The sequence below is a fragment of the Phoca vitulina genome, unplaced genomic scaffold, assembly GCF_004348235.1.
Source record: "Phoca vitulina isolate PV1807 unplaced genomic scaffold, GSC_HSeal_1.0 scaffold13, whole genome shotgun sequence".
NCBI classification, from domain to species: Eukaryota; Metazoa; Chordata; class Mammalia; order Carnivora; family Phocidae; genus Phoca; species Phoca vitulina.
Window position 1 is genome coordinate 40,832,440 of NW_022589716.1, and position 19,905 is coordinate 40,852,344.

General features: G+C 49.1%; 1 protein-coding gene across 1 annotated transcript in view; it reads left to right on the plus strand.

The window, feature by feature from the left end:
• SLC6A11 (solute carrier family 6 member 11) overlaps window positions 1–19,252 on the plus strand; it is a 126,857-nt gene extending 107,605 nt beyond the window's left edge. Inside the window, exons 9-14 of the mRNA XM_032411932.1 lie at window positions 3,874–3,986; window positions 7,073–7,210; window positions 10,812–10,914; window positions 11,777–11,877; window positions 12,681–12,851; window positions 16,841–19,252. Coding sequence (XP_032267823.1) covers window positions 3,874–3,986; window positions 7,073–7,210; window positions 10,812–10,914; window positions 11,777–11,877; window positions 12,681–12,851; window positions 16,841–16,993 — 779 coding nt within the window. The 3' untranslated portion in view covers window positions 16,994–19,252. The remainder of the gene's footprint in view (window positions 1–3,873; window positions 3,987–7,072; window positions 7,211–10,811; window positions 10,915–11,776; window positions 11,878–12,680; window positions 12,852–16,840) is intronic.
• The last annotated feature ends 653 nt before the right edge of the window (window positions 19,253–19,905 follow it).

Below are 19,905 nucleotides of genomic sequence, written 5' to 3' on the forward strand. Positions count from 1 at the left end.
CAAATAGGGCAAAGAAACAAAACATCACTCATGCATACTGATGCAAAAATAGTAAATAAAATAATAGCAAACCCAAATCGGAAACATTAGAATCCAAAATCACATTAAGAAGGTAATATACCATGTCCAAGTTGGATTTACTCCTGGAATAATGCAAGGTTGGTTTAATTCTAGGAAATCCACTAATATTGTATACCATATTGATAGCCCAAATGAAATAAATTACAAAATTATCTTCATAGATATAAAAAAGTCTTTGAAAAAATTCAACATTAATTCACAATATAAAAATAATCAAGTAAATGGATATTGAAGGGTATTTTTTAAATGGTAAATATGTATGTGTGTGTGTATGTAAGTTTAAAAAAGCAAATATCTGTAGTATCCTACCCATTGTGTAAGAAAGAAGGAGATATTAAAAAAAAAGCATGTCTGCTCATCTGTTCAGAAGAAATATGTAAAGGATAAACTAGAAAATAAAGACAATGGTGACCTACAGAGGATGAGTGGACAAGGGATATAAAGAAGGGTGGAATTAAGTAAGGATGAGAAAGAAACAATACTTCTCTTAGTATATTTTCATTAAGTCTGACTCTTAGAGAACCATGGTAATAGTAATATTTTACATAGCACCCAAAATAAAAAGTTCCTTTTTGTGAGTGGAATTAAAAGGGAATACAAACAGTAAGAAATGAACCTAACTGTATTATGAATGAATAATGTAACCACATTGAAGAGAATGTGAAAGAAAAGACCTAACCTAAGTAAATTTCAGGAAACAGTATTTTGACTGTACACTATGAGGCTAAAAACAAAAATTACTGTACTATTCTTTTGTTTGTACAGGGGTATGGGTTTGTAATTCTGTAACTATTGTACGTGTATGTGAGGATTGAACAAACAAGTCAATATAGATCATTAGAGACAGATTTTTCACTGAGAAAGGAGTTACAAATAAGGAAAGTGGAGAAGCCACAATGAGCTGTATTAGAATTTGAGGTATCAGGATAGACTCATGGGTTTAATATATATCCTGATAGATATAGAAATATATATATGTGTATGTATGTGTAGATATACATACATAGGTCTCCTAGCTTTGTGTGCTGAGAGGGCCTGCAAGGAGTGATACCCTGGTAGCCATGAACATACCCAGAAACCAGATCTTGGTTTCTGAACACCACTTTCCATGAAAGGAACCAGGGCTTCTTGAAGAAGCAGTTGATTCCAGTGCTGGGGCAAGACATGATGAAGCTGGAACATTTAGTGGTGCCAGAAATAAGGAAGTGCTGAGAAAAAGGATGAAGGCATGTCAAAAGGATATATGAACCAACTTGAAGAAGCTCCTAGTAGCAAAACCTAGAACAACTTGAATAGCAGAATAAATAATGATAGTAGTGGATTGTGATCCATAGAATAAACTGAATACCCAAGAGTCCATACTGAAATAAATAAAAATTGAATAAGTAAATGAGTGTGAAGGGACAGCTCTTTCTTACAGAATAATTCTAATTAATAAAGTGTAGAAGGAATGAAGAAAATAGAAACCTGTGAGGCAAACACCACAGGAATAATTGTTGCAAGGAAGATCTACCAATGGATGCTAAAATCAGTGCGTATAAGTTTTACTTGAAGCAGGATATTTTCATAATCTCAAAGTATCCTACCCAGGATATTTATCAATTATAAAGAGAAACACAGTAACTTTACAGTGGAGAAAACTGGCATTCACCAACTTAACCAAGTGATCAAGGTAAGCATCACCAATACTAAGGTTTGTGGACATCATGTACCCCTCCCAACATAATGCACTGAGAAGGACACAGCATCACTTCTATGATGTTCTTGCCCCCCAAACATGTATAATTTCTGTTTAATAATGAGAAAACGTCAGACAAACCCACACTGAGGAACATTCTGCAAAAGAATGACCAGTACTCATCAAAAATATCAAGGTCATGAAAGACAAGACTGAGGAACTGTTGCAGATTGGAGGAGAGTAAATAAATACATCGATGAAGTGCAGTGTGGAATCCTGAATTGGATACTAGGACAGAAAAAAAGGACATAAGGAGAAAAACTGGTAGATAATGAAAAAGGTCTGTAGTTTAATCAATAGTATTGCACAAATGTTAATCTCCTGGCCACTGAATATTAAATATTTGACCCTCACATCAAAAACAAAGCAAGGATGTATTCTGTTTCTGCTTTTATTCCATATGGTACTAGAGTTCTTAGAGAGTGCAATAAAGCAAGAAAAATAAATAAAAATAATTAAGATTGGAAAGGAAGAATAAAAACTGTATTTATGAATGAGCATGATTGACCACTTAGAAAACCATACAAAAATTAAGTGAACTTAGTAATGTCACAGGATAAAAGGACAGTAAACAGAAACCTATTATATTTTTTGTATGCTAGCAACAAACAAGTGGAAAATTTAAAACTTCTGCTCTTCACAGGATACCATTAAGAAAATGACAAGGCAAGCCGCAGACTAGGAGAAAATATTAATAATACTTCTCTGATAATGGATTTGTATTCCAAATATATCAAGAATTCCCACAACTCAGGAAAAAAGAGACAATTCAATAAAAAATGGGCAGACTCAACAAGGACTTTGCAAAAGATTTAAGAATGGACAACAAAGATACGTGAAGAGAACACCACATCTGATATTATCAAGTGTTGGCACAGATGTGGAGCCACTGGACCCCTCAAACATTGCTGATAGGAACGTAAAATGACAGCTACTTTGGAAATCAGTTTGGCATTTCTTAGAAAGTTAAACATATGTTACCATATGACCCAGCAATTCCACTCCTAAATAAGATGGGCAAAGCTAGTATGAGGTGAAAAAAAATCAGATCAATGGTTGCCTGGAGCTAAGACAGGGAATGGGGAGAGAGGGACTACAGAGGAGCCCAAGGGGGCAATAGAAATGTTCTATATCTTGAATGAAGTTATCTGGGTATACATACTTCAAAACTCATTGAACTGTGCACTTAAAATGAGTGCTTATTATAGGTAAATTAGACTTTAATAAGGTTGCTTTTAATTAAGGTAAAAAAAATAATGATCAGAGTTAATGTTTATTGAACATTTACCTTAAGTACTTTCCATATTCTGCATCATCTTACTGAATTCTCAAAACCACTTTATTAGGTAGGACTTTATTATCCCCATTTTTCAGCTGAGGAAACAGATAGAGATCCCAGTAAAGAACAAGAATTTGAACCCAGGCCACCTGACTGCAGAACCCGTGCCCTTGACCACTGTGCTACAGGGCTAGAACATCAGGTATCTCTCCCCTGATATTAATAAAGCTCATCCTCAGGACATGCTAACCAAGCTCTCTCTTTGGAGCAGCCAAAATAAGTGAGTGTGGACCCGGGAAATGAGGGGAGGGACCACAGGAAGAGGTGGCCTGGGGTAGAACGGCATTCGTCCAAGCCTGGACTCTTGCTCCCGTGTTGGAATCACCTGGTGCCTGGTCCTTGCCTCACCCTAGACTGACCCAATCAGCGTCTCTGGGGTGGGCCTGAGAATCTGCATTGTATTAAGAAGCCACCACCCGCATGTCTGCCCCAGTGCGAACAATAGAGACAGGACTGTGCAGAGGGAAGTCTGGGTTTAAATCCTGACCCCTCCTGACCCTTTCTTACCTCTCCGCGCCTCAACTGGCTCATTCCCACCATGGGCATCATAATAGTACAAACCACGTAGGGTGGCTGGGAGATTCACGTGATTTGAGGGAGAATTAGGCATAGCACCTAGCGCAAAGGAGGCACTAGATATATGATGGATTAAAATAACACTTGAACGAGGGACTGAGCTGCACCCAGCACCTCTCTCTCTCTCCTTCCTCTCTAGGCCCCGGCCTGGCCTTTATCGCTTACCCCAAGGCGGTCACCATGATGCCTCTCTCCCCACTGTGGGCCACCTTGTTCTTCATGATGCTCATCTTCCTGGGCCTGGACAGCCAGGTAAGGGGGGACCCCAGGCTGGGATGGCAGGGAGACCAGATGCTACTCTTAGGAGCAGCTCAGGGGACTTACCAGCACCTTGGTGCTGGTTGTCAGGGCCCTGCCCACTGTCCCCACCCTGCTCTCCTCTCAGCAGGCCGTGATCTCCACCATCACCCCCAGACACCCCTGTATGGCTCCTTCCACATCTTCCCAAATACACTTTTCCTTACCTGAAATTCCCAACTCCCAATCTAAGTTTTTAAAAAATTGCTAACTACTTGCATTCTGTGAACATATTTCTGCCTGATAGCACCACTTAGCAAGCTGAAGAAATTCTCAGAGATAGGGCTACGGTTAATGGTATCCAAGGCTCTACCACCACGTGTCCCTGTCCCTGCCAAATCGTGGGGGACACAGGAGCACAGAAAAGTACCTTCTCCTTCCTTCCTCCATCTCTGTTATGGCCCCCCTGACATGCTCCAGGTGGCCACATGGGTCCTCGGCACCACCATCAGCTCCCAATGCCCCTCGTCCCACCCGCCTGCTCTTTCATTGTTGCTGATAGGGCTCTCCCCACCCACCCTCCACTTGGCAGCCTGCCTTCCTCAGTGAAGGCAGTATAGTTAGAACTAGCAATTTATCTGTGCACATTTTCCTTTATCTCCCTGTGAATGCACGCACTTCATCTTCTCACACTGCAAAACTCACCGCAGCCTGCCCTCCCAGCCCTCCTCCAGTCCTCTTCTTGATTTTCCAGCCAGAATCCCGTGGCTTCCAGTCACTCTCCACTCTCTGAAATCTACCCTTTTTCCTGCTGTTCCAGCGCGGCGGGTTTCCTTAAGAGCCCCAGTGAACATCTTCCACCTAGAGCCAGCGGCTCTGCTATCAGACTCCGTTGGCAAGGTGCTGTCCTCTACCCATGACCTTGTGCAAGTCGCTTAGCACCCAAGCCTCATGGCCAGTGTGTCTGTCAACCCAGCCAAGTCCAATTTTTCCCCCGGATGATTTCTCAGAAATTGCTAAGCCGAGCTGCTGAAGCACCGGGTGTTTCTGCTGATAATCTTCCCTTCCAGTGTTGCGGGCAGAGGCCTCGGGAGGGATTGGCAGCTCGTGCGTGACAGTGACTGTCCTGCAGAGGGAGGTGGGGGCTGGGGCCTTGGCTCTCTGGGTCCCTGGGGGTGTTGAGCGGAGCCAGCACTTGGGCTGAGATGCTGAGTTAGCAGGGGGGACCTGGGGGCCTAGTGGGCGGATGGCCGCTCTGCTTACCCCCGTGTGCGCTGCCCTTGCCGTGCCTGGGCCACACCCTCCATTCTCTGTCACAATAACCACATGGACTGGGGGGGGGGGCCCTTTTGTCATCCCCATTTTGCAGATGAAGAAACTGAGGCTGAATGAGTTGCTGGAACATGTACCCAGGTTTTTGTGCCTCTTAGTCCACATGCTCTGATGTCTCTTCAGTTTGGGTCCTGGATAAACAGCCTTCCCTGAATTGCATCTTCTTCCTTCCCTGAGGACCCTGGAGAAAGGAAGACTGCAGCCAGCCTTTCGGTAGAGGCAGGGTAGCCCGGAGGCTAGGAACCTGGGCTTTGGAGTCAGACAGGGCTGGGTTTGAGTCCCAGGTCCATGACTTTTACCAGCCGTGTTGCTCTGGACTAGTCACTTCACCTCTCTGTGCTTGGTCCCGTTGTCTGCCAGTGAAGCTGGAAATACCTTTCCTGAGGAGGTAGAAATGAATTGGAAAGGATTTGGGGCCAAAAAATGGCTCCAGGGAAGGGAGTGTCTCCACATGGTAACCAGCAAAGGAATCCTTTACTTCTTTTACTTCCCTCTGGTCTTGGCGGTCCAGCACAGTGGTTAAAGCCCAGTCTCTAGAAAGATTGGTTCCTACCCAGGCCATATCACTGAACACGTCTGTGTCCTCGGGCAGGTGGCTTACCTCCAATGCTTCCACTCCTCACTTACAAACAGGGATACTAATTGGATTATAGAGATTAAATTAATCTGTTAACTGCTTAGAAAAGAGTCTGGCTCACAACAAGCACCATATATTTGCCATTATTTATTATTATTTTTATTAATTTATGAAACCTTTTCTGAGCATCTCCTCTGTGCCACTGGGGATAGGTGAAAATGGCATCGCCCCTGCCCTCTAGGATCCCACCTTGTAAGGACATAGATATAAGCTCCATGGGCACCATGAGGTGAGGCAGGGGGTGGCCTGGGTGTAGAGGAGAGGAAGGGTCTGTTCTGCCCAAGCTGGGGGCAAGGAGGAGCAGTCAGGAAAAGGCCTATGCAGGAGATCTGCCCACAGTGCTGGGAGAAAGAACCCAGAGAGGGGGCTGATGGGTGTGTTGGGATATTTGGGCTGGGTGTTGATGGGTGAGTAGGAATAGAATGGATACGGTGTGTCTGGCCCAGTCTCAGCATGGTGGGATGCAGACACTTAGTGGCTCAGGCTCTGCTGTCTTAAGCGTGCGCAGTCTGGCCCGGCCCCCCGAGTCCCATAGCAGAAACATCAGAGCTGGGTGCTGGCTCACCTCCGATTGCTCTCCACCCATCAGAGGGGGTGCTTGCTCAGCAGAAGCAAAGGACGGGAGAACTCTCACAGTCCTAGAGAATGAGGAACTCAAGCCCTGCTCACAGAGACTGACCAGAGCCTGCCACTAGCCGAGCACTCAGCTCTCAGGACAGTTGCAGAGCCTCCCATCTTGCCTCCCAGACAGCGTCTCCTTTAAGTTGTTGACCCTAGAACAGGGCCCAGCACATAGGCACATGACAGGAAGCATGGGGGAGAAGGAGTACTAGCTTTCAAGTCAGGAGACCCCAGTTGAAGTCCTGACTCTGCTACTTCCTCGCTGAGTGACCTTGGGCAGGTTACTTCCCCTCACTGAGCCTCAGTGTTCTCATCTGTTACATGGGTTTGCTGGAGTTCTGTAAGTACCAGGACTGTTGTTCTTCTCAGGCCTTCTGTCAGTGTGAGTGTGGAAAGGAAGGCCCAGTGAGGGGGAAGCCCAGGGCTTAGGCCTATTGCACTTGTCCAGAGCTGAGGCCACTAAGAACAGACTTTCTCTCGGGCTTGACACCGTCCTATCTGCCCTGTGCAGTTTGTGTGCGTGGAAAGCCTCGTGACTGCTGTGGTGGACATGTACCCCAAGGTCTTCCGGAGGGGCTACCGGCGGGAGCTGCTCATCCTGGCTCTATCCATCCTCTCCTATTTTCTGGGCCTCGTGATGCTCACGGAGGTGAGTGACATGGAAACAAGTAAGTGACGTGAACACAGTAATGGGAAGGTTAAGTGCCTGGGCTCTGGGTTAGGCAGGTCTGATGTCAAATCCCAGCTCTGGGATCGGTCGTGTGACCCCGGCCAGGTCTAGTATTTCTCTAGGACTCGTTTTCTCCTCTTTGTGAATATCATTGGAAGTTCTCATTGAGCCCTGAGCACAATGTCTTCACATGTGTGAATGCTCAGCTCACGGTCACCATGGTCACTACCAGAGGGGAGTAAAACTCACAAAGAGAAAGACTGGGGTTATCTGGTAGTCATCCACCCTGACAGTACTTCTGGGTGAAAGGGACAGTGTCAGCTATGGACCCCTCACCCAGGTACTGCTCTTGGCCTAAAGTTCAGAGCAGGCTTTTCTGGAATATCACTGAGAAGAGACATGCATGAGGACATCTGGCACCTCAGGCACTGTGTGTCCGAACCCCAGCCCTGTCTCTGCTGGACCTGTGAGTGAGGAGGGTTTCACCATGACCCCCCACATTAAGACTCTCATGACACCATGTTTCTCTCCCCTCCTGCAGCCATCTGTCTAATAAATACTTTTTCAAGTACCTTGGGAAAGTGAAACTAGATATCTTTCTCCCCACACTGACAAAATTAATTAATTTAAAAAAACAGAAAACTGTTGCCCAACAAGAAGAGGTTTTACAAGAAACATGGAAAGAAATGAGGGAACTCCAATCCATTGAAGCAGCTGAGGTGATATTGAGGTTGGTCTATGGATCCTCTTCATCCTCTGCTTCTCAGCTCAGAGGGTGTCTCCTGGAAGGCTCCTCTGCTTTCCTTCCTCAAGCACTTTGTTCCAGGCTCAGCCCAGCCTTTCTCCCACCTTAGAATGAACGCTCAGTTCACCTGTCTCTCCCCCCACCAGGCTCCGAGGTCCATGAAGACAGGAGCTGGCCTTGCCCGGCTCTGTGCCCTTGGGTCCTGGCAGAGGGTAGACACTCAGGGCGTGGTGGCTGGTGTTATTACTGCTCCTAGTCATTGTCACATTAATGGGAGTGATAATCAGCTTTGAGCAAATGAATGGTGTGGCACTTCCGGTTTCCATCTCTCCACTCCCCACACAGGGAAACCAGCCCTGAACTGAGCAGGGCTTCATTAAGTGCTGATTAATTACACAAAGTAGAGTCTTTGTCACATAGAAATTGGAGGGTTAATGTGACATGTTAATGAGGCTGATGGGAACAGGGCTCCAAGAAGAGCAGGCATTGGTGTGGGTGTCCCTGGCTTGGAGCAGGCAGGCAGAAGACCCTCCAGGACCTCCGGCCCTGGGAGCCCCCCAGCCCTGGGTGCCCCCCCATGTTGCAGAGCCTCCATGCCCACCCTTCAACATGAGGCCATGGGTCTGCCCAGGGGTGCCTTGTGGCTCCTGGGGCCCATCAGGGAAATAGCACTGTGCTGACCGTTAATCAGCAGACACTTGGGCTTCGCATGCCAACCTTCTGCCTCCATGCAGGAATATCTGTGAGTGATTGCACCAGAGAAGTTAAAATTGCCAAATGGGCCATGTCGGCCTCAGCCTTCACAGTAATTGCTGGCAGGATCTTCTCCCTCATTTATATACATTTAAAGCTCGGCTTTGGGGAAAAAATAGGCCACAGATTTTTTATCTTCCACCACGGCAGTGTGGTAGAGAATTAAGAGCATGGGCTATGCAGCCAGAACACCTAGATTCAATCCTCAGTCCCACGACTGGCTATCTGGATGACCTGCGGCAAGTTTTCTCACTGCTCTGTGCCTCGGTTTCCCCTATGAATACTGAGGACAGCAGTTGTGCCTGCCTTGTTTATACACGCTGTAAGGATCAAGCAGACTAAGACATGGGAAGTAGTTCAATCAGAGCCTGGTACTTGGAGAGGGCTGCATATGTATACATGATATTCATGGAAGGAGACACTCAGGAGAGCAGTTAGGAGCATCGTCTGAGCTTTTAACTCAGAAAGCCAACCGCATTCCTAGTCACAGAGAAGCCTCAGACCTGCTCCTTACTCTCACAGCCCTGAATGTCCACCATATCCAGCACCAACAGGAGGCCCTAGACCAGATATGTCCCATAGATCCCCTTTGTTTCACCCCCACTGTGTTTTTAAGAACATGGAGAGGTTACCAACAGTTAAGAGAAAGACTTCTCGTGAAAATCTGGATTTCTGGCATCTTCTAGAAAAATCTGCAGATCTGGCTGCACCCAGGCGTGCCTCCCCCAGCAACTTTCAACCGGCGTTGTGTGGCCACGTGGGGCCTGTGCTGGCCAGTTAGCGCCAGCCCCACCACTTCCTGGTGTCACACACCGGGCCCACCTCTTTCCCTCGTGTTATCTGTCTGGCCCTCTGGGCATTGAGATCCTGCCCCAGATCCAGCTGAAGACATGAGTGAGGAAACAAACAGTCCCAGCCTATGTGTGGTCTCAGAGGGTAGAAGGAGGCCCTGGAGGCCATGGGAGCACAGGCTGGAAGCTTAATTCCGAGTACGTCCCTGTGGCAGACACAGGAGGCTGTCCAGGCTTTGTCCTGGACTCTTACCTCCCTGTCCTGGCATTCAAAATGCCTCCCCCAACCTGACCCTCCTCCCCTTTTCCACTTTATTTCTCCTGCTGTTGATTGTGTCCCCCTCAGGGTTGTCATGTGTTGTAAGATTTCCTATAGAGATCCCAACCTTTCTGAGGGCTGCAGCTAGCTGCCTGCCCAGATGCCATCCCTCCTTTTTAGAAACCTTCCTGGGTCACCTGGGCCAGCTAAGCTTATACCTCCCAGGCCTTCTCCTCCCACACTGGCAGGAGATACAAAGAGAACTGGTGTGGGGGCCTCCCCAGCAGAAGCCCAGAGCTAACAGAACAGCTGATGGGAAAACTTTTTTAAAAAACTGTGAATCCATAAAATGTGCTGCAGAGGCCTAAAGAGAAGATAAGGCTGTCAAAAAGGCTTCTTGGAGGAGGTGACATTTGAGCTGAGCTGTGAAGGAACTTACCAAGTAAAGAAGGAACAGCACATGCAAAGGCACAGAGGGGAGACTATCCCTTAGTCTGTCAGAGGGAAGCATGTGAAGATCGGCTGGGAGGAAGGAGAGACAAGGCCAAGTGAGAGGGCCACTCTGACTGGCAGGCTTACGGGAGCCAAGGGGTAATGTTAAACTGTGGAGAGACATGATTGGATTTGCATAGTAGAAAGGTCCTAGTGAAAGCCTATGTTTGGGGAAGGGGGTGAGGCTCGAGGCAAGGAGGCCAGTGGGGACGCTGTTAGAACCATCAGGGAAAGGGACTGAGGCCGCCCGACCTCAGTCTCTGATTTTCTGTGTTGTCTCCAGCCTTTGGAAGGAAAAAACAAGACAGACCTTCCCAAGCCCAGCAACCCCAGAGGGTGCTACCTTAGGGGGGGCCCAGGTGCAGAGGGTGTGTCGTTTGAGGAGACTAGGAAGAAGCAGTCTGCTCTGGTGGATGTGACTCCTGGCTGATGGTAGCCACAGGGCCAAGCAGAGGGCCTTTCGAAGGCCAGCTGTCCGACCCTGCTCTCCCGTGTGTCTTTGCATCCCTCTGTCCACATGTATGTCCTCCCGCTGCACAGGGCGGCATGTACATCTTCCAGCTCTTCGACTCCTATGCAGCCAGCGGAATGTGCCTTCTCTTTGTGGCCATCTTTGAGTGCGTCTGCATCGGCTGGGTGTATGGTAAGTAGAGGCTGGACATACCTGCGCCCAAGCAGCCTGTCATGGTGCCCAGCATATGGACGCCTGTGGCCTGGGTAGGCTCAGGTTCTCTGCGTTGGTCTCCCATCTATATCCACCTCTTCCTCCTTTCCTTCAGGGACTCGGCCTTTCACACTTGTCAGGAGAGCTTCTTGTTCTTATACTCCTGTGGCACAGGGACACAGGGAGGGGTTCCAGACTCAGGCACTGTGACCTTGGGCCAGTGCCTCTGCCTTTGAGCCTCAGTTTTTCCATCTGTAAAATGGGATAGTCATCACCATGTCTCCAAGTAGGAGATAGTGTGGGCAAAGCAGCCAGCACGGTGCCTGACCCTCATTCAGCACCTGCCTTCTGGTCCTCCTATTTCCTAAACCGAATGAGTGGATGAGGATTGCTGGACTCAGTGATGATGGATATTCCCACTGTGAGCCTAGCTTGGGAACAGGCCACCCTGCGGGCTGCCCCACTCATTAGCAGCCCAGCCAGGCTGTCCCCTTCAGAGTCTTGCCCCCTGCCCCCATGTATGTCAGCCAGGCCTTGGCCCTGCCTCTCAAAGGGACCATCTTCCACCTTTCTCCCAGAAATGTTTCCTACTCACTGTTTCCTGGGCCTCACTGACCAAGGTCAGAAAGGGTCTTCCCAGCATCGGACCAGAATTCCTTCTCCTGCAGTATATTCTGAAAGCTCACATATGTAACAGCTTGGTAGTTGTTAAGTGGTAAATAAGGTCCCTGGCATCATTTGTCTGTCGGGCTGGGGAAAGCAAACACTCCTAGCCTTCCCTCTGGAGTCTTGTACAAAAATTCTCTGGGGTGTGTGTGCCTGTCTGTTTTATTCTGGACAGGAAGCAATCGCTTCTACGATAACATCGAAGACATGATTGGCTACCGGCCATTGTCGCTCATTAAATGGTGCTGGAAGGTTGTGACCCCCGGGATCTGTGCGGTAAGGGCCCTGCCAGAAGCTGCCTCCAGCCCACTCACCCACTTTCCCCTTCTAGCACCACAAGCCTGGCTGAGGCTGAAACTGAGGACGTGCTGGCCCCCTGGGAGACCCTCTGTGCATCCAGAGAGTCCAAGGCACCTAACAGCTTTCTAAGTGGGAGTCATGGGGACAGTTTCTGGGCTTGGCCAGGGAGGGGCCTCACTGGGATCCCAGCTCTGCCACCACCTTGCTGTGTGACCATAAGCAAGTCCCCTCCCTTCTCAAAGCCTCAGATTCTATACCTGCAAGCTAAGTGGCTGGGGCTTGTCTCCATGAGGGCCAAGGATCCTATGAGAGACAACGTTTAGCTTTGCTGTTAACAGAGAAAGCCACAGAACTGAGGTAAAATTGGGGCTCATTGCTCTGCCCCTCAAGCCACAACTTGGAGAGGAATTTGTGTTTAATAAACATAACCCCATTGCTCTTCACCCAGTTCTTGGCATTGAAAATGTCTCAGAGCATCTTCACAAACCATCGTGGTTCTGCAAAGTCCACTTTGAAAGCAGTCCCAAGAAGGAGCTAGAAAATTCCCAACTGGGCAGAGGCTGGGGATAAGGCTTCTGGGGCAGGAAGGGTCTCACAGCCCTGATGTGGTGCTGGGATCTGTGGGAGTCCATTCCCTGTGTGAGCTGGCACAGGGCCTCACCTGTCCAGGGCTGTCACATGCGGTGGCCCCTACCCTCACTGGCTTCCTGCATGCGGGCCTGTGCCTGGGCCTGTCGCCGAAGGCTGGCCCCCAGGGACCTCTCCCCGTCTCTCGGCAGGGCATCTTTATCTTCTTCCTTGTCAAGTACAAGCCTCTCAAGTACAACAACATCTATACCTACCCCACCTGGGGCTATAGCATCGGCTGGCTCATGGCCCTATCCTCCATGCTCTGCATCCCACTCTGGATCTTCATCAAGCTGTGGAAGACAGAGGGGACGCTGCCTGAGGTGAGACAGCCCAGGTGGGGGGTGGGGGTGGCGGGTTGGCAAGGACGGCTCTGAGGGCGCTGAGGCACATGTGGGGTCTGGCTCTGCCTCGGGTGGGCTGAAGAGCAGGAACAAGTCCATGGGTCTTATCTGAGCACTGGGTGTGTGAAGAATGAGCCCCACGTGTCTCCTGGGGAAGCCACGGCCAGCTCCTCTCTGGCAGGTGTTCATTGTTACCATTGTGTGACATCATCTCTGTGAGGCCTGGAGGGTGAGCCAGTTTCTCTGAGTGTCCTCATCTGTAAAATGAGGACAACAGCAGTTCCTGACCTACAGAGGTTTTTATAAGGACTCAATGAGTTCATAGAGGGAAAGGACTTAGACTGGGACCTGGAACAGAGTGACGAAGCGTTAGCTTTTACTGTTCTGTTAGTTCACAAAGGACCCCATCCCCAGGACAAAGGGAGAGGGTCTGACGTTGGGGGAACACCTATCCCACGTCATCACCGTGCTAGACTCTCTACATGTATCTCCCTTAGTCCTCTGAGCAAACCAGGGTGCTGGCCTCATTTTCTGCCTTCAATAGGTAGACAAACTGAAGCTCAGAGTAATGAAATCGCTCAACCAAAAATTAGCATCACACAGCCAAAACTTAGCAAACCAAATTTTTAAAATTGAGATATAATTGGCATATAACATTATATTAGTTTTAGGTAACAACATAGTGGTCGGTCTAATATTTGTATGTCTAGTTAATATCCCTCACCACAGTTACAGATTCTTTTCATGCGATGAGAACTCTTAAGATCTATTATCTTAGCAACTTTCAAATATACGCTACAGTATTATTACCTATAGTCACCATGTTGTGCATTACATTGCCATGATTTATTTATTTTATAACTGGAAGTTGTACGTTTTGGCCCCCTTCACCCATTTCACCCCCCATCCCTCCACCCACCTCTGGCAACCACCAGTCTGTTCTTTGTACTTTGAGCTCGGGTAGGTTTTCTTTGTTGTTTGTTTGTTGGGTTTTTGTTTGGTTTTGGTTTTTTGGTTTTTTTTAGGTCTCACATATAAGTGAGATCATACAGTATTTGTCCTTGTCTGGCTTATCTCACTTAGCGTAATGCCCTCAAGGTCCATCCATGTTGTCACAAACAGCAGGATTTCCTTCTTTTTTATGGCTGAGTCATACTCCATTGTGTATACCTACCATAACTTCTTTATCCCTTCATCAACTGACGGACACTAAGGCTGTTTCCATGTCTTGGCTGTTGTAAATAATACTGCAGTGAACACTGGTGGGGGGGTATACATACCTTGTCAAGTTAGTATATTTCTTTCCTTCAGATAAATACCAGAGTGGAATTGCTGGATCATAGGGTAGTTCTATTTTTAATTTTTTGAAGAAACGTCATACTAATTTCCATAGGTGATGCCAAATTTTTTAAAAACAATTTTATTAAAGTATGTTTTATGTATCCTAAGATTCACCCATTTCTGGTATACAATTCAGTGATTTTTGCAGTAACTTTCTGTGTTCTGTGTTCTGTGTATTATAAACATCACCATAAATCAGCTTGAAAACATGTCCATCACCCTTATAAGACTTCTCATGCCCATTCACAGTTTACCCCGTTCCCACCCCAGACACCACCCATCTCCTTTCTGTCTCCGTGGATTTGCCTGCTCCAGACATTTCCCATCAGCAGCACCCTATGTGGTCCCTTGGTGGCTGGCAGAGTTATAAGCCGCACCATCCTACTCTAGAGCATTCGCTGGCTCTACTCTCCTTTCTCACCTGCTGGCACATCAGATGGTTTGAGTCAGTTTCTCACTCATTTAGCAAACTGCTGTGTGCCAGAAACTGTTCTGTTTACACACATTACGCCATTTAATCCTCATAGCGGTCCCGTGACGTGGAGGCTTTTATTGCCCCCACTTCACAGATGAGGAAGCTGAAGCATAAAGAAGCGAAGCAACTTGTCCAAGGGCACACAGCCTCAGAGTGGCAGAGCAGAAGCTCTGAGCTCTCATCACCTGAGTTTCGCTGTCTCCTTCCTCTGCTAGGACTGGCCACCCTCCATTGCGGGGCCCTGTCTCTGCTCCACTGCCACCCGCCAGAGATCTCAGGGGTTCACCTTTCTGTCCCAGAACAAGGCCAAATGGAGATGGGAGTAGATGTGTGTGCAAACATCCAAATGTGAGTGCCAGCTCAGAGTCGGCTTCACCCAGCCCGCCTGCCCACTGGAGGGCCTCAGCTTCAGAAAAAAGCTACATAGCCAGTCAGAAGGACCAAGCTGAGAGGGAAGGTCTCTTTCTCAAGCCTGCTCACACCCCCTGAGAAGGTTTCCTTGGCTCCCGCAGGGAATGTAGGTCAAGGGCAGTTGGTTAGTTCTGATCTGGAACCAAACCATGTCCTTGGTCCCTGCAGGCCCCTCCCCCTACGTGCCTTTGGTATTCAGGAGTGCCCAGTATCCCCTTGTGAATCCTCCAGAGATTAGCTCAGGCCTGGCATGGAGGGGGAGAGGGTGGGTAGGTGGAAGGAGAAGCTACTTTCCTGAGCTTTTTCCATCTCCCTAAGCTCACGCACCTGCCTCCACAGAAAGCAAGGTTTATTAACGACAGCAGAACTGATTTCCAGGCCTTCCTTACTGAGGAAACGTGTGCCAGTTAGTTCACCTCCCTCTGTTTCCAGAAGGTTCTGCCAGCTGACAGGAAGGATCTGGAAGGAAAAAATGGGGTCAGTGGTACTTACCTGAGAGAACTGCTTTGAAGATGGATAATCTGTGCTAATCTGTGGCAGGGTCAACTAAACTGAGCCTCGTGTTAATCCTAGGAGGCAGGCGCCCTTGTTCTCCTTTGACAGATGAGGAAACCAAGGCACAGAGAGGTTAAGTTTCTTGCTCCAGTGAAGTGACAGAGCTGGCATTCGAACCCAACTGCCCGGCTCTGGAGCCCATGCTCTCTATCCTCTTCTGTGTGGTGCCTGGCATACAGAAGATGTGCAGCATGGGGGATTTGGCCTGTTAATCCCACCTGGGCTGTGTAGGTTCAGCCTCTTAGGCATGGCAGCATCTGGAAGAGAAGACAGAACCTTGATCATGAAAAAATCAGACCTCCAAAAGTCTTTGCAGGCTTCCTGGGAAAGGGTTTATGCTCAGAAAGGACCTCCCAAATCCTGGTCCAGTGCCTTCCCCTGATGAACCCTGTGGGGTATATGTGAACCTGAGGTGTGGGGCTCCAGGCAGCACCGTGGCAGCAGAAGCCTTCGTCAGGAGTTTGCCTGTGACTTCTGCTCCCTCCTTGGTACAGTAGGGATGACAGCCACACCATCCGTGCCCAGCCCAAGGCTGGCCACTTTGCGAGGCGGCATGGGGCCACCATGGCTGTGCCAATGTTTCCATCTTCACGCACGGCCCAAGGAGCACACGCCACACACCACATGTTCCCCTGGACAGTGGCCCCATGATGACACCCTTTTTGTGGGAAACATACCCATTTATCCAGCAATCACAGAAACAGCCCTAGAGGTTACCATAGCTCACTCCGGCAACACCCCTCTCAGGCCTCTGTGTCCTCCCAGTCCACAGAAGAGGAAAACGCAGCTCCTAGAGGTTAGGTGAGTTGCCTAACAGAGCTAGTGAGTGGCCGAGCAATCAAAGCCCAGCTGCTCTGTCTCCACTGGAGGGAGGGTGAGGCAGTCAGCCCCAATGACACCTGCAGTAGGCCAGGGACAATGCTAAGCCCTTCTGTAAGCCATCTCCTCACTCCTCAGCAAACCGCAGGAGTGGGTACCTCTGTTGTCCCCATTTTCCAGAGGAGGAAACTAAGACCCAGGGCGGTCAGTTCATCATGCAGAACAGAGCTCTAAGTAACAGCGCAGAGGCCCAGATCTTGGTCTCAATGGCCTGCGGTGTCCACCCGTGCAGTTGGGAGAGGCCAAGCCAGGCGCCCGGACCCTGGCAGTCCCTCTCAGACCGTTCTTCTCCTCTCCAATCACATAGAAATTCCGGAAGTTGACCATCCCCAGCGCTGATCTGAAAATGCGGGGCAAGCTTGGGGCAGGCCCACGGACGGTGATGGTTAATGACTGTGACGCCAAACTCAAGGGCGATGGGACCATTGCAGCCATCACAGAGAAGGAGACACACTTCTGAGCCACACCTGCCACTTCGGATGCCTCTCCTTCCTTCCCTCCCCCGACCCCGTGTGTATAAATGAACACCTGAGACACATACTTCCCCTAATGATAGAGGCTTGCTCGTTTTGCACAGGATTTATTAACAAGTTAATTTTAAGGTGGCCGTGTACACTCTGGTTTAAAGTCCCATTCCCCTCCTTGCCCCCAGTTATCATGTAAGTAACATTATGAAGAGATAATACTGTACAGGGACTAGCAGAATCTTCCATGCTAGGACGGTTTTAACCAGTGTTTTCTAGGGGTTAGGGAGAAGTTGTATCATATGGTCAAACTTTTATACTTGGGCTGTGGGGCAGGTGGGGTGGGAGTGATGCCTGATTTCTGTCAGCCTTTTAGCTGACCGCTCCATGTCCCATGTTCCTCCCTGACCATTGCAGCCCCTCCTCCATGCCCCCGGGGAGGGCTTTGCCTTCAAATCCTGCCTTTGCCATCCCCAACCTCTTAGCAGTGGGTTTGCAGACAGCAAGGATGTGTCAGAGAAGAGAGTGATCTTTCTGCCCTGATCCCACTAAGTGACCTTGGGTGCTCCCATCCCCTCCCTGGGCCTCAGTTTCCCTGTTTCCCAAATGGGGAGGGCTGGATCAAGTGATCTCTGAGGTCCTTCCTGACTTGGGCAGGTCTCTTGGGGATTGTGTTGGTATGGCTTGTTGGGTGATGGCTGCTGGCCGGCAGGCCTGACCTTGACCTTTAATTGTTCTGAAGGCTCCCCCTGCTTATTTAAAATCAAGTTTGTCATGGAAATGATGTTGTGTTTCCCCCTTAAACTCCAGGTTGATGCATCTGTGAGTGGCTCCATTCTCTGGAGTCTGGGCAGGTCCTCAGCCCCCGTGACAGGGCTCCTCCTGTCCTGTCCATCTGCTCTTCCTGTCATGTCTGTCTCTCTATCTTCATGGGGCTGGCTGGAGTCACCTGCGCACTGGTTTTCGGGGTCAGGAAGCAGCTGCCATTCCATTGCAGCTGTCTGTCCTGCCATTGCCGCTGCCCCGGCCATCATCTGTGTCTAGGACCTTCTACCAGCTTCCCAGGGGAAGGAACCCCAGTAGGGCCTGGAGCCTGGTTTTGTCCCCTGGCCCCTTCTTCATCTGCCTGCCACCTCTTCTCTCACTGTCCTCTGCCCTCCTCTCTCTCCTGCTTTCCTGCTACCTCTTAGTCCTCCCCATCCTTCTTCATATCACCAGCAGAACCTTCTCTCCCTACCCCTTTTTTGGGAGCCATCCTACCTGCATCTCTCGCCAGGGGGGCTGAGAAAGCCTCAGCACTTATACTGGAGGGAAGAACCGGGCTCCCACCCCTCCCTCTGTGCAGGCCAGGGGCTGGTGGGGGCGAGCCCGGTGCTGCCTCAGACCTCTCTGCCTGACTTCTCTCTCTAATCAGATTTCATCAGCCCTTTGTCTTAGATTCAGTTATTTGGGGACAGGGAAGGTGCGTTCTTTATCCTTTTCCTTTATGTCCCCAGTTTTATTTGGTGGAAACAGGAACTTTCTCCAAACCAAGGCTTTAGTTTCCTGTAAGGAACCCACATGTTTGATTCACCTGAAACTTTCCAAACTGACAGCTTCTCTGGCCAGCCCCCATCTGAAGACTGAGTTTGCTAGAAGGGATGCCCAGTGGCCCCCCCCCCAGGTGGGCTGGGATGCCTGGTTCTGGTCCCCCTTTTGCACACACTGCCCAGGCCTGCCTGGCTCTCCCTGAGCTGTCGGACCTGGTGGACCCAGGAAGTGGACCCAGGAGGATCGGGCCTCATGCTGAGCCTTCTGCTGTGTCTGTCCTTGTCTACTCTTCTCCCACCAGGTCCTGGGGAGGAAGACTCCCCACTGCTGCTGCTACCGGTTCTCCACCTACAGCTCTGAAGCCTCGCTAGGGACGGGACGCACTGCATTGTACCTGTGGCACTTAACATTTCACTCACTTAACACTACTCATGGGGCAGGGCGGAGGGAGGGCTTTTGCTCTTGGTTTTTTGTAATTTCCTACTAGTATTTGGGCAACTTGGGGCGGGACGGGGAGGGAAACGTGGGGGCAGGGGAAATGTCATTATGGTGACTTTTTTGATATTCATTAGAAACAATACATCCTTTCTGAGATATTTACAGAATTATTAAAAAATGAAAAAGGTTGTACTGTTTTACATAATGAACGTTTTTATTGGGTATTCAAAGGGCACACGATTGTCTGCTTACTCATTTTTAAAAATTAAAGGAATGAACAAACTATATGTGGCGGTTCCTAGCAGAGTGGTGTTCTTGAGTTGTCCCTGTGTTTTATCACCTGCATGATAATACCTGCAAAACCTTCTTGGTTCCATCCTTGGAGGTTGCAGTTTCGACTCAGGATTACAAATTAGAAGCACCCAGGGGTGTTTCAGGAGCCCACACTTCCTTTCCTTCCATGTGCTCAGCATTCATGGAACGTCTGCTATGTTGTAGGTGCTCCACAGAAGTTGTCTCTTCACTCTTCAGAACAATCCCATAAAGCAGGCACCTCCCCACTTTACTTATTACTTCCCCCACTTTGCAGATGGGAATGATTGAGGCATGGAGAAATCAGGTCTGTCTGAACTCAAAGCCCAGTCTCTCAATCACTCTGCCTTACTGTGTCTCATGCTGTGAGGCCCAAAGAAGGCAGCAGCTGCCTCATCACGGCTGTGGTGGCTGCCGCAAAGCTCATGGGCTCGCCCTGCTAGGCAGACCTGCATGTCTGAGGCAGACAAGGTGGGGTGGAAAGACATGGAGATTGGAAGCGTGCAGTCCTGGTTTGGGCTCCAGGATCTGCCCTTGCCAGCCTTAATTCTCTCATCTCTACGAAGAAGATAGTAGCTCCTGTTTCAAACTCGGGGTGATTATGAAGATCCCATGAGCTCAGTAGGAT